Consider the following 23,983-nt stretch of genomic DNA (forward strand, 5'->3'; position numbering starts at 1 on the left):
GTTATTTTACCCTTCTTATGTACGGGAGTCAACTGCACTTTTTTCCAGTCATTAGGGACTTTGCACTGGATGAGAAGAGATTCATGATAAATGCAATATTAGTAAGGGGCCATTTCTGAAGAGCACTGCCTATAAAACTGAATAGAGTTCCATCAGGACCTAGTGACTTACTTGTTTCTAGCTCTCTCAGTTGCTCCTCTACACCAGGGATGCCCGTTTCTGTGTCACCCATATGGGAGTGTGTGCGATGGGCAAACAATGGTATATTTATACAATTCTCCTGTGTGAATGATTTCTTTTAAATGCAAAATTTAAATCTTTAGCTTTCTTTTGCTGTTTTCTGGTGCAACACCAACCTGATGGACAAGTGACTGAATATAAGCCTTCAACCTGCTTAGTAGTTTTACATCGGACCAGAACTTTCTCTGGTCCTTGGCAAAATCTTTCACTAAAATATTGTGATGAAAGCTGTTATGTGCATCACACTTTGATCTTTTTATAGATGCACAGATTTCTAATAATGTTTGCCAGTTCACATTTCCACACTATTTTTAGAACTGAGAGTGCAACATTCTCCGTTTCGTCATGATTTTCAGATTTTGTTATTAAACCATGATGGGTCTTTTCCATTTTTAATCCACACATTTAGTTCATATATCTCCAGAACGTGATTTACGATCAGTTTAAACTTTACCAATAATTCCTTTACTTCCGTCATATAGAAACTAAATAATGCTTATTGACGCTCTAAATAGGGTGCTAACAATTGCCTATCTGCTCCTTCCAGTGTGAAAACTCTCCTAGTCTTCTTGACAGATGCATTAACTGTAGCAACCATTGTTGCTATGATGACATCATGATCTCTTGTAGCCACAAGATCTAAAATATTTCCAGCACATGTGGGTTGTTGAATGAGCTGCTCAAGACAGTTTCAGAAAATGTGTTTAGAACTGCTAAACTGTCCATAATACCTGCCATGAATCCATAAACGCCTCAGTCTGCATTTGTGTGAGGGTCTTTGACTATCTTGCATCTTCAGTGGAGTGAACATCCACTAGCTATGGACAAAATCATTTTTTGTTTTGTATCACACTATTCTACTAAAGAAGTAGCACCATTCCTCAAATACAGAATAAAAATTTATTAATTCTTCTGAACATAGATGAATACAGACAAACAAAACTCACCAATCGTGTTCTCATGCCAGAAACAATTGAATTTTCTGTTGACATTCGTGTCACTCTATGTTCTGGTTTTCAGTATTCCTTGGGAGCTGCACATGGCCTGGGGTCTCTTTGCTGCTACTTGTGATGACATCACAGGCAGCCTGACTGCTCTGTGCACCGCACTTAGCTTGAAAGGATTCCTGCAGACAAGAATACAACAGCAGCAGACTACAAAAGCAGAACTGTTCTAAAAATGAAATAAAAATAATTAGCCCCTTAACAAGAAACACTATAATTCTCAACTCGTTCTTCTTGTTCATTTATTTGAAGCTATACAATGTGGACATAGAATCAACATATGTAAGGTAGACTTTGTACCCTTACACAGTCTTACCCTTATAAGTGAACAAGCAGGAAAGGAAGTAAAGAAGAAAAATAAACAAACAAACATAAAAGAGAAATATTTTTACAATATTGTGAAATGATAAATTAAATTGTGAACATCTTCGAGTCCTCCTTTAACTGTTCTCAGTTTGTCTTCAAAGACAATAAGTCAATCTTTTATTTATTTGTTTTACTTTTTTATGCTTTACAGGAATAACAAACCACTGTAGCTGTAGTCTGAAACGTTTGCATCTTTACAACCTAAGCTGATCGCTTGAATACTTCAATTACATAGTACAGCAGTGTGATAATTATCATTTGTAAACCATTAAACTAATATTAGAACCCAAGGATCTTAGTTTATATTTACATGCAAAGACTCGCATAACACTTGCTGGGGTGTTGTTATGAAGCATAGTTTCCATTATAAAATCCACTATAATCAAACAAAAAAACAAATAAAATGTCACATACACAAAAGGGAATAACAGGTCATAAGCATTTTATATCTTGTAAATGTCAATTTCTCATTACCTACTTCTGATAAAACTTCTCTTAAGTGAGAAATAATATTTAGTGACTTGTAACATGGTTATAAGTGGAGGAGCTGTGGAAAGGTTTCATTTCTGCTCAGTCATAATGCTATCAGTCTTAATATTAGTGTAGACATTATACATCACTTCATTACGACGTACACCTTTGGCATACCTAAAGCATGCATAACAACCCCATGATCGAGAACAGACTCCTCATCTTTGAGCTGCTACTGTATACATGCAGCAATATCAAGTACCTTTTATCAGTTTGGAAACCCTTACAGGGAACAAAAATTTCTTATTGTTTTTCTTTTTCCTGATTGGTTCACTGCCCAACTTAATACCTCATACTGAGTCCAGTCCTAACTTTCTCAACATCACCACTCACAGTGTAATCACCTTCCTTTTACTGCCCCTCAGTGAGGACACACTAAACAGTATACATCATTTTATTAATACCATAATAGTGAAAGTATACATTAGTCTTACCTCTAGCCCACTGATCTAAATGATGGGTTACCATCCTTATATCAACTCTGCTGATCACTAACTGCATACTATTTCTGAATTATTTAACGTGTTAGAAACTGCCTAATTTACTTGTTACACCCTACAATTTTGGAAAAAAAGGACTGGTACTCAATCACTTTTTAATTTCTTCCCCACAGGGGGCTCACAGTTCTTTGTGAGTTCGTGCATGGCGGCCCATTCTTCATTCCCTGGCTGTTTTTCCTTCACCATGCCCCCTCCCTCACTATACTCGCCCCTGCCCCGTTGCCACCTCCTTCCCCTCTCTCGGTGTTCTGATTTAGCCATATGGGGAAGAACTCCCTTCTTAGCATCCACAGTGTGGATTCCTCCCACTCCCCCCCCCCCCCCCCCTCTTCCTTTCCCTCTCCCTTCCCCACTGTACCCCCTTCCACCATGCTAGGTCACCAGCATGAGTAGCCCGTCCGTGTGGTGGGGCTGTTATGTACCCATATGGTTGAGCCCCCTGACAACACAGGGGTCACACTACTGATACCTGAGCTGTTGCCTCCCCATGGAAGTGATTGCTTATCTTCTTGGAGCATTGGAACTCCTGGCAATGGCCGCCATGCTGGATGGCCCTTGCTGTGGCTGGGTGGTGCCCATGGGGAGAGCCCCTGGTTAGAGTGTGTGGTACCAGGGCAGATGCTTGGCACATGAAGTGTATCAGGCTGCAAAAATCTGGTCGTTCTCAAATGGCATTTTCTTCGAATATGACCCGGCAACCTTACCTTACCTTACCTTGCTGTCTTGGAATGTAACCATCTCCCCCTTACCTCGTCTGTACTAGGATAGATGGGGACACATTCACCACCACTAAGCCATTGTTTTTCTTGGAAAATATCGGTGACAAGTTTGGTGAAGTGGAGTCTCTTAGTAAGATCCAGTCTGGCTCCCTGTTAGTCAAAGCTTCTTCTGCCACCAAATCTGCAGCTCTTTGTGCCTGTGATCGTCTTGGCAATGTCCCGGTATCTATCACTCCTCAGCAACCTCTGAACATGGTCTAGGGAGTAATTTTTCATAGGGACGTCATCCTGCAAACTGATGAGGAACTTCAGACTAATCTGGAGCAGTGTGGCATTGATTTTATTCTACGTGTGCAGAAAGGTCGCCAAGACAACCACACTGATACTGGCACCTTTATTCTGGCTTTCAAGGGGGATACCCTCCTAGAGAAGGTCAAGGTTATGTGCTACAGATGTGACGGAAAGCTGTATCATCTCTCCACATATTCAGTGCTTTCGATGCTTGCGTTTTGGGCATATGTCTTCCCACTGTATGGTAGACTTTTTGTAGTGACTGTAGCCACCCACTCTATGATGAAACCCCTGTGTTCTGCTGCTTGTGTGGGTCAGTTGTCCTGACCGCCACTCCCCTTGCTCACCGGATTGCCCAGTGTACAAGAGAGAAAAGAAGATCCAATAATACGAGTCTCTGGATCACCTGTCTTATGCTGAGGCTCGCTGGAAGCATGAGAGACTCCATCCAGTGTCAGTATATTCAACTTTTGCTTCTGTTACTTCCTTTCCTCCTCCTCCTCCTCCTCCTCCTCCTCCCTCGTCATTACCTCAGCCCCATCCCACTCTTCCCTCCCCCTCTCCTGCAGTTCCCACGACCTCCTGTCAGGGAGCCACTCCCCCTCCCTGGCCAAAGAAGTGCCTCCCTTCTTTGGCATCTGCTGGTGATCGGGCTTCCTTCTGGGAACCTTTTTCCTGGTGTCTCCTAGGCCAGAAGACTGTTACCACCACTTGGCCATGAGGGGCACCATCCGTGTGCCCGAAGATCACTCGCTCTCTTTCAGTTCCAGAACTTGCAGAAGCCTGCACTACCCCTGTGCGCTGCCCTCCTCCACCTCAGAAAGAAAAGAAGAAGAAACATAAATCCCAAGACAAGGCGTCCCCTGTGCCCCCAGAGGTGCCATCTCCCCGCCTGCAATCTGAGTCTGACATCTTATTTATGGGTGTCACCCCATCCTTGTCCGTGACAACTACTCACCGAGTGACCTGACCTCCTTCTCGGCTGTTTCATGTCTATCTTTGACTCATGCCACAAGATCATCCGATGTAATTGCAACGGATACTATCATCAGCCATCGGAAATGCAACGTCTTGTCTCCTCTTATTCTGCGTTGTGTATCGTTCTTAAAGAAATGCATTTCTGTGATGACCACTCTTCAACTTTTTGTGATTCTCAGGCATTCTGTTGGAACCGCGCTGGCCCCAGGGCAGCATTTGGTTGGGTCTGCACTTTGGTTCACTCTGATGTCAGTAGTGACTGGATACACCTATGTACCACGTTGGAAGCAATAGTGGTTTGAGTGCAAACGACTCCGGCAATCACCATTTTCATTGTCTACCTACCTCCAGGTAGGCCACTTCCTTACGTTGCACTGTCTGCCTTAATCCAGCAACTCCCGTCCCCATTTCTCCTCTCCACTGTGGGGAGAGTCACACCAATGGGTAGTGGTATCCTAATTGACCTACTTATCATGCACCTCAATTTGTGTCTCCTCAGTGATGGTTTCTTTAGCCATTTCAGTGCCGCTCATAGCACCTTCTCTGCTATCGATCTTATAATCTCCTCCCCTGCTCTCATGGCTTCCCTACATTGGTCATCCCATGATGACATTTGTGTCAGTGACCACTTTCCAGTGATTCTATTGTCTCCCTGCTGCCGCCAGTCAGACAGGCCCAAGTTGGGCATTCCGCAGGGCCAATTGGCCTTTATATATGCCTCCTGTGAACTTCGCCACGTCCCTTTCGAATTCCATTGATGTAGTCATGCAAGGCATCTCTGTCACTATTCTTCGTGCTGCTGGCACTGCTGTCCCCTTATCCACAGGTCCCCCCTCATCGTCGGCCAGTACCGTGGTAGACCAAGGGTGTCGCAGTCACTGTCTAGGAACATCGATGGGCACTTTAGCTATTTTAGTGACACCCTTCACAGACCAATCTCCTTACTTTTAAGCGTCCCTGTGCTAAGGCTTGTTACCTTATTACGTGGAGTAAAAAGGAATGCTGGGAGCACTGTGTTTCCTCCCTAGGGATGTACGCCTCTTCGTCGCTGGTTTGCTCAAAATGCCGTAGCCTTCTGGGCCCCCAGCGACTGTCAACTGTCCAGGGTCTGAACCTCCACAGTGCTCTGTGCACTGATCCATTGATCCTCGCAGAACACCTCGCGACACACTTTGTGACGGCATTGTCATCCTCTTCCTACCCTACTACCTTTCTCCAGCAGAAATGCAGAGTTGAACAGACCCCCCTCTGTTTGATCCCAAATCACGTTGAGCCCTATAAAGCACCCTTCGCTGAATGGGAATTGGTGCAGGCTCTTAGCTCTTTAGGAGACACAGTCCCAGGGCCAGATCCCATCCACAACCAGATGATCCAACACTTGAACATTCCCCAGAGGCAACAGCTCCTCAGGGTCTTCAGCCACATTTGGCTCATGGGTGCTTTTCCGTCACAAAGGCGAGACAGTATAGTTATCCCTGTCCTTAAGCCCGAGAAAAACCCAATGTCTCTCAACAGCTACTGCCCAATTAGCCTTATGAATGTATTTGTAAACTGCTCCAAAGGATATTATGTTGGGTACTTGAATCTCAGGGCCTTTCGTCCCCATATCAGTGTGGCTTCCAGGCAGGGTGATCTTCAACCGACCACTTACTCTGTTTGGAATCAGTCATCCGACAGGCCTTTACTCACTGCCGGCATCTTGGCGCGGTCTTCTCTGACCTACATAAGGCAAATGATGTGGCTTGGCACCACCACATTTTAGTTACCCTCCATGACTGGGGCTTCCATGGTCCCCTTCTGATTTTTATCCTTGAATTTTTATGTTACTGACTTTTCCGGGTTGGAGTTGGCACTTCACTCAGTGCCCCTCAGATTCAGGACAGTGGTATCCCACTGGGTTCTGTGCTAAGTGTCACACTCTTCCTCATTGCCGTCAATGGGTTTGTGACCTCTGTTGGGCCTCTGGTTACCCTGGTGTTGTACATTGATGATTTTTGCATCTGGTGCAGCGCCCACTCAGTAGCATCTGCTGAGTTCCAGCTCCAAGACACCATCCGATGGGCCTCTGTATGGGCCATCACCCCTGACTTCCAGTTTTATCCCTCCAAAACGCAGCTTATGCATTTTTCTCATCTACCCACAGTACAGTCCAATCCAGAATTTTATTTAGGCAACCTGCTCCTCGATGTTGTAGCACAGTCCCATTTCTTGGGTCTTATTTTTGATAACAAGATGACATGGCTGCTCCACATTCCCCATCTAGACTACATGTATGCGGAAGCTTAATGCTCTGCCTCCTGGACCACACATCTTGGGATGCAGACCATTCCACTTTTCTCCATCTTTACCATGCTCTGTTCTCATCCAGATTAGATTATGGTAGTCAAGTTTTGGCTCAGCAGCTCCTTCCACTTTGAAACTCCGTGATCCTGTCCATCATTGTGGGGTGTGTCTGGCTTTTGGTGCCTTTCTCACTAGTCCTGTTGATTCCCCATCTACACATCCGACAGAGCCAACTCCTTGTTTCTTAAGCAATCACCATTCGCCAATTCCCTGGCCATCCTGTGTACACTGTGCTCTTCGCCAATGAGGAATATGTCTGTCATAACATCCGCCCACAGGTGGGATTGCCGATTGGTATGCATCACACTTTCCCGCTGTTGGGATCTCCATCTCCACTCACTGGACTGCACCCTGTGTCTTTCCTCAACCCCCCCCCCCCCCCTCCCCCACCAGATGGTGCTTAGGCCACGGATTAGGACTGATCTATTCCAGGCTCCTAAGGTCTCTGTCGCTCCTATGGTTTCTGGCGCCTTGTCTGTGCCATTCTTGCAGAGTTCCAGGGTTCACCATCTTTTTACACTGATGGTTCTAAGACTGTTGATAAGGTGGGATATGCTTTCACATTTCCTACTGGCTACAAGCACCATGTATTGCCAAGATCATGTAGTGTGTTCACAGCAGAACTTCTAGCCATTCACAGGGCCCTCCTTTTTGTTTCTCACGCCTCCGTCCGCAGTGTTTTAATTCGTTCAGACTCCATTAGCAGCCTACAGTCTGTTGACTGATGCTTCTCTCATCACCCTTTGGTCTCTGCTATCCATGACCTTCTTTTTGCCCTTGAGTGTGATGCTTGTTCACTCGTCTTTCTGTGGGTCCTAAGTCATGTGGGCATCCCAGGGAATGAATTGGCTGACTGTCAGGCTAGAGAAGCAGATACTTACCCTCATTTCCTTCTATGATTCCAGCTGCGCATATGCGAATCTATGCCAAATCTCTCTTTGCCTAACAGTGGAATGCCATCTGGAGCACTACTGCTCATAGTAATAAACTCTGCACAATCAAGGTGTCTACTGCAGTTTAGTGCTCTTCTTTCCGCTTCTCTCAGAAGGAGTCCACTGTTTTATGCCATTTACGCATTGGTAGTACATGGCTCACCCATGGTTTCCTCCTATGTAATGACCCACCTCCACAATGTGGTTGTACAGCCTGATTGACAATATCTCACATATTGTTAGAATGACCCCTTCTTTTGGCCCTTCATTTTAAATATAGCCTTCCCGATTCCTTAAATTTAATATTAGCAGACAATCCACAGGTGGTTGAACTGGTCCTCAGTTTCCTCCGTAAAAGTGGTGTTTATTTCCAGTTATAAAGTTCTCATTTAGTCTTGGAGCAGGGGCAGGTTGGTTGTGGTTGGGACTTCTTTTACAGTCTTCTCGATCTGTGACACCATGACTGTGCCCTCCTTTTATTCCAGGTTTTAGATTTGGTCTCACCTTCTATGCCTTTGCTGTGTGGGTTTTTATGTTCATTATTTTATAATTTGACTCCCCAGTCTGGTTCTGTCAACTTTCAGCAGACACTCTTTCTTCTGTAACTCACTACGGAATTACAGGACTGATGACCTCACCATTTGGCCCCATGACCCCCTCTCAATCAATCAGTCAATCAGTTTCATTTCTTACGAGTCTCGTAAATCTTGGGTATTATACACACCCTTTCCTTTGCTGGGTGTTGGTTTTGTTAATATTACAGTGGTATCCTGGTTATTATGAATGACCCATCATGCAATGGGTAAAACTTTCTCATTGCCTTTCCACGCTTGTCACTTCTCCTTTGACTTTTAACCAAGACTACATCTCCCAATCCGTAAGATATAGGGGTGCCTTTCTCCCATCTCTTTTTCCATTTTTCAGCTTCCCTAGCCATCTCTTCTGTAATATTCTTCGTTAAAGTTGATTGGAGGGCAGAGTTTTCTTCTGGCCACTTAACCCATTTCAAGAAGAGTTCCCTGTCTACTTGTTGTCCTATGACCTCTACCTGTGACACATTAGTGACCCAGTTGGTATTTCATTGAACACTAGTTCTAATTCACTTACTAAGTCTGTCCACTTTGAGTGTTTAGTTGCACAGTAAGTATGGAATAAATGTCCCTGTTCATGTATAGTCTATCCTGATGGATTACTTTGTGGATGGTAGTGTGAAATCAAAATGTGGTTTACATTCTCCCATGTGAAAAACTCGTTAAAGTTGTTAGATGTAAATTGGCTGCCATTGTCCATTGAGAAGTTCTTTGGTTTACCAGCTATTTATAAAACAGTGGTCTCAGATATTATTTACTACACTATTGGTTGTAGCTTTTTTTAGCTCATTAGCACCTTCCACTTTGAAACTCCATGACCCTGTCCATCATTGTGGGGTGCATCTGGCTATTGGTGCCTTTCACACTAGTCCTGTTAATTCCCCCTCACACATTCGATGGAGCCAACTCCTTGTTTCTTATGCAAGGCATTGACATATGCTCTACTGTCTATTGCAAAACATTTTTCTGAAATATGCAGCATCTCAGGCTATAGTCGGATGCGCCTGCTGATTAGTGGAATAGTAGTGTGAAGTCTGGGTGAAATAGTGTTGATGAATTTGCTAAACTTTTCTTTATATTGGTATACTCCTTGGTACAATGTTCACCCCAATTCCAAGATGTGTTTGCTTTTAATAATTTCAATAAGTATGGTGCATTCAGTACTGCATGTGGAACAAATTTTCTGTAAAATCCTACCATTCTCAAATATGATTCTAGTTATCTTCTGTTTGAAGGTTCAGGACAAAGTTTAATAGCATCTAGTCTAATAGCATCTAGTCTATGTGGTTTGTTTCCTGTCATACTCACTATATGTCCCAAAAATTTCACCTCATTCCTGCCAAATTGTGATTTTTATAGTTTAATCATAATTCCTTGTGATGTTAGTCTGCTGAAAATTTCATTTAATGTTTGTAAGTGGTTATTCTACGTGGTAGATATAACAACAATGTCAGCAACATAAATTAAAATCTTATCTCATAAGTCATGATTAGTGGTGTTGCCTTATGCTCTTATAAGCACTGCCACTGAACTGTTCATTCCAAAAGGTAATACCTGAAACTTGAATGGTTATCCTTCAAATAGAAAAGCTGTGTACTTTCTGTAGTCTTTATGAAGCCATATTTGCCAATATCCAGCAGTGGAATCTGTTGCGCTGATGTATCTTGTTCCTGTAAATTTGGTTAACATTTCAGCTATTGTAGGTGGTCTGTCCCTTTCATGTTTAATTATTTTATTAACACCTCTTGCATCTAATACTAGTCTCACAGTTCCATTGGGTTTTTTGACTACAAGTAAGAGGTTAATGTAATAACTATCAGAAGATTCAGTGTTGATCTTCTCAATTTCCTTCTGAACTAACATTTTGATAGAAACATGTACTGGATATGGTGTTATGTAGAATGGATTGCGTGGCTTAATCTTTAGGGTACAAACAAAGTGTTTTATAATTTATAGTCTCATTGAAAAAGCATCTGTTTGACTGCTTGATGAAGAAGCCATCTGCTCTTTCTTGTTTGTGTTGAGTTTACTGATCTGCTTATGTAGTTAACTGTGTTCTCTTGATTTGTCAGTAGGTTTTAATCATGTAATTTTCTGTCATCATCATTGACTGCACTAGCTTCTACTACTAATGCAAGAGTCACCTCTTGAGTAGTCACTGGATCAAACTATAATGTGACTGTGTTTCCGTCATGTCTGTATGGGAATCATACTGTGCTCATTTGAAAACGTAATGTGGTCTTGTGTTCTGTAAACCAGCCTATTCCAGTACATTTATATTTATGTATTATATTTAACCCTGTGACCACAAACATTGGGTTCTGAAATGTATATCCACTCACTCCAAATATAGTCAATAATTCCTTATGAATTGGTTTGCTTGTGATTCCTGTTATCCCTGTGATTTTAACTCTTGTCAGTGACAGCCTTGGAAACATATGTAAAAGTAACTTTGTTATAAAATCCCGTAGTCTACTATACAAATATTGCTGCCAGAATCTTACTGCTGTATGTCTGACTACTCTGTAAGGTTTTGGTCGAACATGTTGCTTAGTGGGTTGTGTTCATTCTTCTAATAGAGTGTCTGTTAATGAATTTCCATTATCATATCTTATTGAAGTAGCAGTATTATTGTTAAATATTGTATCTTGGCATTCTGTATCATTGTTACCATTTCTCTGCCTATGTCCTGCTCTGTTACTGCCTTGACCACTGGACCCTCTGTACACAATTTTTGCATTAGTTTCTCTTGCTCACAATTGTCCTCTGTCGTAACACCCATTAATCATGTTGCATTGTTGCTGTTGTTCTTTTATTGATATCGCTCTGATTGTCACTCAGTGGTGTCTGTTCAAAATATTCTAAATATTCTAATAAAGTTCAAGTCGCCCCCAGCTCAGCAGTTTCCAGGCGGTGGTATGCGCACCACTGATGAAACACAAGGACATGTCAGGTGGTATGTGTACAAGTGAACAAAATACATAGTGTTACAAGAAAATTACTCTTTTATGTTACTTTATTTGTAAAGTAAAATAATCGAAGGCTGATTTATAAAAGTATCATCTACATAATATTAGAAAATGGGTTTGCCACAGAATATTGCTATTGATTGTACGCAGGACTCATTTGTAGTGTCTTTACCTTGTACACAATCTGATTACACTCTGTGCTTATCGACTGGTGAGCATTTGTCAGAGGACCTCAACTATTGCCTGGCCAAAGAAAGCCCCATATGCACTTCACAAGTATTCTCTTACCCGAGTAGCTGCTTCCTCGGTGTAATGAATGCCTGTTCTATCAAGGGGAATACTACAGTTCTCCACCTGATAGCACAGGTCCAGAAATCTGCACCCTAGACCATCACAGAATCGCTGGAGCCTCTGCTTGAGACCTTCTGTTTGACTCCAAACAACAGGACCATGATCAGTTTTGGGTATGATACTGCAAGTTGTAAGCTCTGCTTTCATCCCACAAGTGAGACAAGCAGTCTTCATCACTTGTGCCAGCCACCTGTATGAATTGAGAATGGCATCAAAGTCCAAGTGATGGGTATCATAGGTGCCAACATGTTTCACAGATTGCATATAAGTAATCCCTGCATTCTTAGTAGCCACAGGCAGGGCCTCCTCATATTGCACAAGGCCCCCCAGCAGTCATTTACATCTACCTATTCATGATTATTTTGTAATTCATACTCAAGTACCCAGCAGAGGGTTCTTCAAACCAATTTCACGCTATTTCTCTACTGTGGAGAATCCAGGATAGTATGTAACAACATTATGAAGAGGATAGTTGCTACTCACCAGGATAGCGGAGATGCTAAGTCACAGAGAGGCACAATGAAAAGAAAGACTCTCAGAAAATGAACTTCCGGCCAACAAGGCCTTCATTCGAGATAGAACATACACACACACTTATGCATACACAACTCACACACTTATGAATGCACCACACACACACACTCACACACACACACACACACACACACACACACACACACACACACTGCGCAAACACAGCTCACACACACATCGCTACAGTCTCTGGCTGCTGAGGTCACAATGTGAGCCACAGTGCAAGATGGAACACACGACTGGATAGTGGGAGTAGGGAGGAGGCTGGGGCTAGGAGGGGGAGGGATAGCAGGTAGGGGTGGGAGATGGTAAAGTGCTGCTTGTGGGAGCTTACAGGGACGAGGTGGGAAGAGAGTAGGACAATTACGTGCAGTCGGGAGGTTAGACGGAGGGCGAGGGTACTTTGGAACACAGCTCTTCTAATGAACAAGTGCTCATAATTTTTAAGGTACGCATTTTCGAGTACATGTTTACTGGACGTTTTTTTCTTGTTTTGATCCATATTATCACTTCCCAAAATATGGAAAGCAAAGAGCTTGCAGTAGAAGAGATTTGCTTCACAGTATCGAAGATGAAGATTGCTCTTAGCTGTTAAGGTATGCATTTTCGACCCTATGTTTACTGCAACTTTTTTGCTTCTAGTATTGTGTTCTTTCAACTGTTTGTGTTTACGTCATTAATTATGATACACCCTTTGTATTCTACTTTCCCATAACCCTCCTAGGTTCACCCTCCAGTAGTCTTTGTCCTTACCCTCTAGCCCTTTCCCTGTTCCCATTCCAGCACTTCACGTTCCCTTGTTCCACCAATGCACTCATAGTCTTTTAACCTCTCTTCTTTTCTGCTAACCTTCTCCCACCCTGTGTCTAACCTCCTGATTATATCTAGTTGCCCTACTCTCACTCCACCTTGTACCTGTATGCTCCCACAAGCAGGCTTTACCATCCCCCACCCCTGCCCTGCTATCCCTCCCCCTTTCTGCCCCAGCCTCCTCCCTGCCCCCAGAAGTTGGTTGTGTCCCATCTTGCACTGTTGCTCGCATTGTGGCCTCAGCAGCCAGGGACGGTAGTGGCGAGTGTGAGAGTTGCGTGAGTGTGCATGTGCGTGTGCGTGAGTGTGTGTGTGTGTGTGTGTGTGTGTGTGTGTGTGTGTGTGTGTGTGTAAGAGTTGTGTATGCATAAGTGTGTGTGTGTATGTTCTATCTTCAGTGAAGGCCTTGATGGCTGAAAGCTCATTTTCTGACAGTCTTTTTTTGTTGTTGTACCTATCTGCAACTCAGCATCTCTGCTATGTAGTGAATAGCAACTATACTATTCATAATATTGTTATGTCTCTACTGTTCCACTTTTGAATAGTGCACAGAAAAAAAAACCACTTAAATCACTCTATGCAAGCTCTGATTTCTCTTATTTTATTACAGTGATCATTTTTTCCTACTTAGGTCAGCATCAACTCACTTCCGGAGGAGAAATTTGGGGATTGAAATTTCATGAAAAGATCTCACTGTATGGAAAAACTCATTTCTATTAATCATTGCTATCCCAACGTATATATCATATCTCTCTCTCTCTCTCTCTCTCTCTCTCTCTCTCTCTCTCTCTCTCTCTCTCTCTCTCTCCCCCCCCCCCTCTCCATCTCCCTCTCACCCCCTCTCTCTCTCCCCCTCTACGTCTCCATCTCATCCTCTCACCCTCTCCCTCTCTCCCCTTCCCTCTCACCCCTTTCCTCTCTCCCCCTCCCTCTCACCCCTTTCCTCTCTCCCCCTCCCTCACCCCCCCCCCCCTCCAATTTCATGGTAATGCAAAACCAGCTGCCTTTCTTTGAAATTTTTCAATGTCCTCCATCAATCGTCTCTGGTAAGGATCTCAATATCGCACAGCAATACTGTAGGCAGTGTCTTTATTGGACTGGTTGCAGGTTATATGTGTTCTGCCAATAAAACACAATCTTTGGTTTGCCTTCCCCACACATTATCTGTGTGATTGTTTCGGTTAAAGCTGTTCTTAATTATAATGGTAATGGATACCCTGGCTGCAGCAGTATGTAAAATAAGGCAACCATTCAGCTTCAGCAGGTTGATGCTTGGAGCACAATAACATGTAACAGAAAACAGCATTCACACTAGCTCTCAAGTCCTGCTCTTTTTCCAGCAATAGTACACACATTCACCCATGCAACCACACTGATGCCCAAGCCACACTCCTGTGCACATGGCAAGACTTCTCTTCCAGCATGTAATGTTGCTGGGCAATTGAGAGCATTCGTTTGACCTTCTCCATCCCCTGTGGTGTGATAGTCTCTGCTCACTCTGAGAAACCATTGTCACAGTTCATCACAGCTCACTCTGAGAAACCATTGTCACAGTTCATCACAGCTCACTCTGAGAAACCATTGTCACAGTTCATCACAGTTCTGTGACCTATTCTTATTTTCCATTCTGCGTTTGGTACATTTGGTGCTGCATGCACATCTTTGTGGTTCATGCCAGTGTTGTCCAGCACAGATATGAAGTTGAGGCCATTGAGTCACATGAAATTATTATTACCACATATCATACATATATATTTTCTTCTTCTATACATTTACATATTAAACCTCCCTCCATGGTTTCAGTCTGTATATCATCATCTCAGGTCATGGTAATCGTCAGCATATCTGCCTAGTAAGCAAGAAGACCCGGGTTCAAGTCCCGGTCACAGCACAGCATCTATATGATCACATGTAGTAGAGCACTTCCCTATTACGTCCAATGCTAGGGTGCTATTCCAATGTCGGAGAGCCGTGGTAATAGTGACAACATAAGGGGAGATGTGAATTGGAATTTGTATTGGGGAGGGTACTTGGCTTGGGTAGTTCACGCAGCTATGTTGACCATAATGTTGCAGTGATGTAATGGTCAGCATATCTGCCTAGTAAGCAAATAGGCCTGGGGTCAAGTCCTGGATGCAGCACAAATTTTAATTCACTTCTTCAGCTTCCAATGCAACCCAGAAGAATTGCCATCTCTTTTTCATTGCCACTACATAAAAATAATCAAGTTTTTCTTTTGCTAATGTATAACATATTTTGGTAAAATAAATGTTACATTTTATGTAACAGAGCAAATTGATAAGTCTTATTACTTTTTGTGATAGCTTTCACCAGTTAACCCAGAAAAACAATTACCAACAATTTATTGTTGAAAGGAACAGCATCTGTAAGGCTTCATGGATCTTCTCCAGGGTTTATACGACCCGGACAACCTGGAGATCTGGGAAAAGCCCGAGAATTTTTTCATCCGGTAGAAAACCGGGAAAAATCAGGGAATTTTTTTAGAACTCCAGGAATGTTTCATTGTTTTAGTTTTCTGTTAAGTTTTTGTAATTTTGAATGGTAAGAACCGATACTCTAACAAAGGATATTACTGTATCCTGCTACTGCAGAATAATACTTCAACAATAAAACATAAACGAGAGAAAAAAACAAAAATAACTTAAATTGCAAAGGAAATGCGCCGTATACAACAACGACACACAGTGCTCATGCAAGCATCTGCCAAGAGCAAAATGTGTCAAAGGGAAGTCACAGGTGTTTATATTAGATTTGTTTCAGCACTTACGAGCGGGCTCATGCGCATGCACAGTTGAGTCGCGTTTGAGTAGTAGATTCTCCCGCTCCTGGCTACAGGAATGTGGCTATTGGCTGTGCAAGCAGTCGGAGCAAGCAGCTAGATGCTACCGGGAAAAGGAGGCACCAATTTTCACATTCTTGAGGAAAAAAAATTTGCTTCACAAAGCGCCTAGCATCCAGCGCGCGTTGGCCTATCGATTATTCATATGATTTTGAAACTCATCCCTGTTGGTTTTTGAACATTTTTGAACACATTTTAAGTTGATTTCTGAATGAATCATAAGTTGATTTTTGGATGTGTGCATAATGTACGTGATGCCTCTGTCAGGTGAATCCTTGTCGCATCTAGAAATAAACTTTCCGCAGAAAAAAGGGGACGGGACTATACGAGCCGAGTGGAGTAAAGCCGAATGGATGAATGCCAATCGGTGTCTGATTATATGGTTGATATGGTTTGCGAATGATCAGCGTTGTTATAATTAATAGCGAAATCCATAGATTCAGACTACCAGAATGGAAATAAACGACTAACAGGTGAGAAAGGTTACATATTATCTTCCTGGTGTATCCAAGAAAATGAAATTTTGACAGAAAATTTTAGGCCAGATCGCTACACTAGTAAGGACCAGTTGTACAGTCCCTGGCTAGCAGCCACTTAAGTTCTATTCTGGAAGTAACACGGAAAACGTGTTGTACGTGTAACAACGCCTAACCGGAGAATAATCGCAGGATAACTAAACCCATGATTCTGGCAGGGGTAGTGAAGTTAATTGGCGAACAAATTTTGACAATGGCAGGAATAGCTACAGAATTGGTGATGACAAGATTGTTAGAACGAGAAAGGAGAAGAAACGGGGACATCACTCAAATTATGGAAGAGTAAGACAATTCCAAATTTATATAAAAGTTTCGTTATACTACTTTGGATCTCATGCTCGAGAAATTGGTACGTATGAGTGAAATGTGAAACTATTTCCTAACATAAATTTTTTTGCTTGTAGTAGGTCTAATAGGCATTTGATGTTGGTACTTCGTGAGCTATATTCTGTCGCGTTATAATAATGACCATTTGTGTCAAAACAGTCTCGTTTATTTGGTGTGTGTTACAAAATTGCTGCAATATTGGAAAGGCTTATTTTGTTTTATCTAACAGACAGTGACAGAATAGATGTAATCAGACTGAGAAACCACGCCAGTCTTGTATATTATTTGTATTAACATCTTTTTCAGCATTAGGTTATGACATTTCGATTTTTCATGTAGCGAAACGTTTGACGAACTTTGATGAGGTAATAGATTCTTTCGCAGAAAGGAAAGCGTGCCATGTAAAGCTGTAGCAAGATTGGAGAGAAAAAAAATGCTAGCAGCTAAGGATTGAAGAAACGTGTACTTTCTTGCTTGTCTCTTGTCTTTATTAGTTTCATGCATCCTTAATTTTATGTCACGCAAAACAGCAAGTTAGTAGCTAATAGGCAATAAAGAGGGCAAATTTTCTGAAGAGTTCATGTTCTCCCGATTACAAGTAATCCCATCCGCTATTAATTGCGAGATTCTTTTTTAAAGAGGGGTAGGCTGTCAAACCGGCCGACTGGGAGCAGGAGAGGCACCACAGGACATTTCAGTTTCCACTGTCCTGAATTTAGTTTGATGGCATTCATTACAAAATATACACGTTTCAGTTCCACAGAGCAAAATACAGTGACGTGCGATAGAGGAATGCTATATGAAGAGGCGTGGAACTGCACTTTGGCACACCTGAGAACAAATAACATGTCTTACATTTCGTCGAACACATATGTTTTATGTTTCAGACTTTTCAAAAAGATTAGCGCTACAGGATGAAAATATTTTTGAAAATTCGTTTTTTTTTTTTTTTTTTTTTTTTTTTTTTTTTTTTTTTTTTTTTTTTTTTTTTTTTTTGACCCGATTAGCAAATATCGTAGATCCGGGGCAGATGCGGAGAGCAGTCTGAGTTATAGTGGGTAGTCACCTCGTGATGAGTGTTTACATTTAGTGATTTTGCTGTTTCCCCTTCGTTTACTCTCACGTAAAAAAAAGATATCTGTGGCCAGGAACTGTCAAGTGAATTAAAATACATTCACATAATTAACCGTTTCCTCAGAGGCAGACAATGTATTTGAAACGCAATGTTTAATTCCACAGTACTGGCTAGTTTCAACTGTTCGCTGCATTTCAAATGCATGTTTTCATCTTCTAAAACATACGGCATTACATTATAATAAAAAACCAAATATGATGTAATACAGCACTGGCGCTCCAAGAAAATTTACATCCCGAAAACCACACTGAAAATCTTAATATGAGGTCGAGGTCTACTTCATTTCTGGAATACGAATGTGCACTTTAAATGTACACATTTTAGTATGGTCCACGAAATTCTGATGCTCGTGGAGTATCCTCTGATGCCTTGTTTCTTTTATGACACAATGTATGATCTTTCTATGTTTTACACGTACATAGATACGGGCTTCCTACGACATGGTAGCTGTGCAAGCGTGGTGTTGCCTGTTATCTGCGCTCTCTGGCAACTGCTGAAACGAACCAATTTGTAACACTGAGTCTACGGAGCGACAAGCAACTACGGCACTGGAGCCACAGACAAGTTTTCTAAACAGGTCGCGGGAAAATATTGCGAATGGTTGTTTGAAAAGCGTTACTTTCAAAGTAAATATCCTTTTTCGTAAGTTGAACTATGTGCGAGAATGTACCATGTATTTCTTAAATCACAGGGGGTTTGACTCTCATTTAAAAATCAACTCTCTGATGAAGAGCCATTTAGAAGAATTTCGAACCCTGAAGATCAGACATTTATGTCATTATTAAAAATTTTACTGGCACATTTGTGTGATATATCTTAAAGTGTAACACGTGAAAAAAAATTTCAACATTATATGCGAAAGCTTAGCTCCTCTTGCAGCTTATTAACCTTAGAGACCAATATTATATGTGAAAGCTTTGCTTTTCTTGTAGCAAAATACGTATACTAATTTAAACTATTGACTTTCCCCGTTTGTGTGTTCATGCTGCTTAACAGTGATGTTGCTGTTGGCTCACTACATCACGTGTCCTATGCTCTGGATATCCGCTGTCATCGGCTGGTGAGATCACATGACATGAGCTATGACTGCCTTACAAAAGCGCACCTCAACCTCGATTCGGAAAGTAACATGCGGTGTTTGGTGAAATTCCAGTGTATACTTTCGTAATACGAATATACGCATCGTTCATTTTGCTGCACATCAAAGATATTTCCAAAACGTATCTTTTTTCCCTGAGTTTTGTTTTGTACAGTACCGGGAAATTCTATGCCCATGTATAAAATCATAACCATTCAAAGGACTGATAAGTTTTGCAGTTCCAAGGGAAAATATACTGTCACGTAACACGGAAAAAGTGTGTTTTCACCTGGGAGAAAGCGTATTTTTAACCGGGAAAAATCTAGGAATTTTTTTTCTTGGCTGCGTATACACCCTGTTCTCCTCTTAACATTCGTGTCCTATGCTGCAGGTACAGCTGTCGTCAGATTATTATTATTATTATACAGCATATGGTGGAGAACTATATTGTTATAAATGAAAAAATTAAATATTTTAAATAATGGTCCATTATAACAAATTACAGCCAAACTAGATGTTACTAAAAATTACCTGTGACTGCACTGGAAACAGGAGTAAATTTGTATGATTTATATTTTCAAAACATTATCTCATTCATACAACTACTTCAGTAGTGCCTCTTTTCTTGCCCTGCTAGCACTGCATCCAATGAGGAAATCTGCTCTAGCTACAGGCTTGTTTGCTCAAAATTAAGAAATAATTTAGGAAAGAAAAGACCTAAGAAATTATTGAAGATCTATAAATTTCTGCATGCTTCCAAAAAGTAATAAATTGTACTTTACAGTCATTATGATTTTAAATAAAGTTAAAGTTTTTTCTGTGACTGTAAATGATACTTAGCTGTGTTTCTTAGTTTGCAAGAAAAGTTAAAACACTGTATTAATAAAATCTACCCATCATGTAATTTGGAAAACACTATCAAGATACAAAAAACTTCTCTTACAGTGATGCTCCAAGTGCAGTATATTCAGATATGTAAATTTATCTGTCAGATTAGCAAATCCACCACTACCTTCAGGAAGCTGGAAGAAGATAGTACACTGTTGAATTTATTAAAAACTGGAGGGGCCGGGATGGGGGGATAAACTTGCTAGTGGGATTGTCTGCAATGAAAGTATGTTTGAAGCAACACAGGCATCCAATGCCTGTGTTGCTTCAAACATACTTTTCTCTTTGTCATACAAAAATGTGATAGTCTGTTAGTAATATGTTACTTTAGAAGTAGGGTGAACAGTAAAAATAATTCCTGTCTGCATGAAATGTATCTCCTCAGTTGTTGAGGAGTAATCATGATATAGTTAGTGCTTTGCAAGCCATTGTCTTCTCATCCATAGACAATTATTAGAGTAAGAAGATTTGTTCGATTGTGATTCTCGCAGTATTGTTTACCACTGTTTCATGTTAGTGTTTCTGTAGTCGTAGTGGTCCATGTTGTCAAGGTGCCTTAAACCTCAGTGTACTAACAAAGAAAAATTGTACTTAAGTTGTCATTTTCTGTGCTTTAGTCTACAAGTCCAAATAATTAATGTTGGTCTTAGAATTAGTAATTGGAATTTCCTTTCTGTAACATGTTTTAAGTATAAGTATTATATGCTGTTTATGTGATTAGATTTCATGCATTTTCTTGTTTGCAGATTGAATATCTTCAGCAAATCCAGTTTCCAGACGTTATACACTGGTTTGAGAGGACTGTAGTGTCTGGTAGCAGCAGAAGACTTTCTATTCAGGTAAAGAGACTGAAAATCAATGATTTCCACTTCATTTGGCATTATCTTGCCTATGCTTCTATTTAACTCGAGTTATTGTAATATCTGAAGGGTAAAATGTAAGAGGGAAGATCAGAAAGTAATGCATAATAATTTCATTAGCAAAAAGGTTTAATAGGTAACAAAACAAAATGAATCACAAACAAACTTACATCTTTTACCTACTTTTCTACATAGTCAACAACATTCTCATCACATTTCTCGCATTGTAGCACCATTTTCAATGTAATCTATTTGTTGAAGTCTGTTTGGTTGGAGTATAGCCATCTCACTCCTGCATCTGTTTCAAACCATTGGCCGGCCAGGAATTTCTTCATGGGATCAAACAGATGAAACTCGAATGATACAAGGTCCAGAATGTATGGTGGATGCTGGAGCACCTCACACCTAAATATGTCAGTTTTCTCACAAATAGGAATAGCAACATGGGGGTGTACATCAGCATTAATGTTGTCGTGTTTGTCACAAAGGGCATTGCGCAACTTAACCAAAGTTTTAATGTAGCCTGCAACATGCACAGTGGTCCAGTGTTCAGCGAAGTTCGCTAGTAACATTCCACGCATATCCCAGAACACTGTCATAAGCACATTCCAAGCAGACTGACCCACTTTGAATGTTTTCCGTACTAGGGAACCAGCGTGTTTCCGCGTCATAGAGTCGTGTAGTGGTATGCCCATGACTCATCACCAGTGAATTCCTTTCAGAAAGTCATGCATTTCTGTGGCATAACATGTTAAGTTATCCAAGCCTGCCATTGTTTGCAAGCCCTTGCGGTTGTCTGTCAGCTTATTAGGCACCTAGTGAGCAATAACTTTACAAAATTTCAACATGTCATGAACGGTATTGTACACTACACCATAGGAAATGTTGAACTGCTTTGATAAAAATAGATCTATGGATGGCTCTAACATTTGCACGGTTGTAGCTGTTATCAGCCACCTGGAACATGGCGAAGCACTAAGGTTCATGTGGCTCTCTTAGAAGAATGCACAGCAGCTGGAGCCATTGTTACAGTCTATACAGTCATCCCTGTACGCACTACGCATGTCACTGTGCGTTTCAGTTAGTTTATGCCATTTGGCCCACAAATATCAAACTGCACTTCGTTGCCCTTCACAAGTTGATTACAGTAACAGTAACAATATTTGTTTTTGTAGTTCAGATTTCTCTTGCTAGATCTGCACATGCAAACAAAATACACTTTGCAGTGCAAACTTCAAACTATATTGTCATCAAACTTCAACATTCCAGCTGCAATACCAGGGGAGAAAAAAAATTGTGCATTACTTTCTGATCCTTCCTCATAAATATGGTGTTAGTAGGGAGCAGAAAATTTACTGCATTCTATATGTAATTGAAGCGTTGGTCTATTTCATTGGAGGATACCACAATTGAACTATAGTTGTTAGACTACATGAACTGTTGTCTATTTTCTTTAATGACAGGGCTGAATAGTCATATTGTTGAATGGTTGAACAGCCAAATCTAGTCAAACTTTGAAAATCCAGAGAGAAAGTTGGTACCATTTAATATGCATAATTTTATGGGTTTTAGTGCATAAAGTACTCAGTGTTGAATGTTGTATTTAATTAGACAGCAGTATAGGGGGACTGTAACACAGTAGTAAAGAGTACTGCACGCCATAGATGAAGAGAATGATGAAATTTCAAATTTTAGACATAAACATTTCCTAAACTGGATAAGAGAATGAGTAAGCTTTACAGAGAAACTTCAAGGAAAAGAAAATGAGTAGAGTAGTTGATGGTGGAGAAGAATGGAGAAAAGGTAGAGGAAGTGAAAAGATTTCAAATCAGATGGCTCTGAGCATTACGGGACTTAACATCTGAAGTCATCAAGTGAAAAGATAAAAGAAGACAGAGAGTACAGTTTATTGTAAATGTTTTAGAGAACTTGAATCCTAGGAAACACACATAGTAACATGTAAAAAAAAGTTCTTTAAGATGTTCAAAAATTAGTATATTGTTGTGGAGTCAAATTATTATATTAATGTGTAGGGACAACTGGTCTTACAGGAACACAAATGTATTTCAATAAACCAAATCACTGACAGCAAAATAAAAGATGTAGAAAATTTGTGTCAGAAACAGTTGCTCTTGTCAAATTTTATTGCTTAGTAGAAGTTGAGAAAGGACACATTAGGAGGTTTAGTTTTAATGTAATTAAATTTTTTGTATAAAACTCTAATAAGTCCAGTAATGTTAGATAATGAAGAACCAGCTCTACAACAAAGCATGCTAGATACTGGGAAGAGGATACAAGGGAGGAATAATCAGAAGAATAGGAACCATATGGCAAGATATGTAGGGTTCAGAAAAACATTGGCAAATGCTATAGGATTTAAGCAGAATGATACAGTGGTTGGATGTGTGATGAAAGTTATTCCACTTAGTCCGGGGAGGAAGATGCATGGAGTGTCCCATATTTCATAAAAGTCACTACTCTTATAGAGACATTGGTTCATGAATTCCAGGCCAAGGTTGTATTGAGTAACATGAGTTATTTTTAGAGTGGTCTGTAGCTTTAGATTTGAGTTAGGTGGCATGAAGAACCTGCTGGAGGAACAGTTTGGTGCAGTAATTACATAACAACGCTGTCCGTGTCCCTGTCCCTGTTTTTTATTTCTTTCTTTCCTTAAATAGAAGCCAATAGTGACTTTGCTGAATTCCAAAAAGGCTGTTGGAGGGCTGTAATGGCATTTTCAGTTTATTTAGTAATATATAAACTTTAGATAAATTTCTCAATGCGTAAGTTCCTTTTCTTAATAGTAAAATTATGGGTACTGCATTGTATATTTTTCTTTTGTAATTTTAGTTAAAGTGCAATGCAATGCAAATAGATAAAAAGCTCTTGGGTTCTGACATGGGTGAGAGTGTTGAAATACCATGACATCTTCACATGTGTCGTACCCATTATCTTCTATTCGCCAGAAGATGAGTATGACACTTTTCAAAATGCAGCAGTATTACAACACTGCCACGTGGCTGAACACCTGAATGTATACAGTATGCAGCAGCCTAGACTATGTCTACGTAATGACAATGAGCAGTTAGTTGAAAATTATATTTATAACTAAACATTTTAAGTCTTCTGTAATAACTTCCT

The 23,983-nt window shown here is 40.9% G+C and overlaps 1 protein-coding gene across 3 annotated transcripts in view; it reads left to right on the forward strand.

Moving 5' to 3' along the window:
- Positions 1-23,983, forward strand: part of LOC124605368 (nardilysin) — a 391,451-nt gene that overhangs the window by 315,291 nt on the left and 52,177 nt on the right. For all 3 annotated transcript variants that reach the window (XM_047137001.1, XM_047137018.1, XM_047137009.1), the window contains exon 19: positions 20,729-20,821. In XM_047137001.1, the coding sequence (XP_046992957.1) occupies positions 20,729-20,821 (93 nt within the window). The remainder of the gene's footprint in view (positions 1-20,728; positions 20,822-23,983) is intronic.

The sequence above is a fragment of the Schistocerca americana genome, chromosome 1 (assembly GCF_021461395.2).
Source record: "Schistocerca americana isolate TAMUIC-IGC-003095 chromosome 1, iqSchAmer2.1, whole genome shotgun sequence".
In the NCBI taxonomy this organism is placed as follows: Eukaryota; Metazoa; Arthropoda; class Insecta; order Orthoptera; family Acrididae; genus Schistocerca; species Schistocerca americana.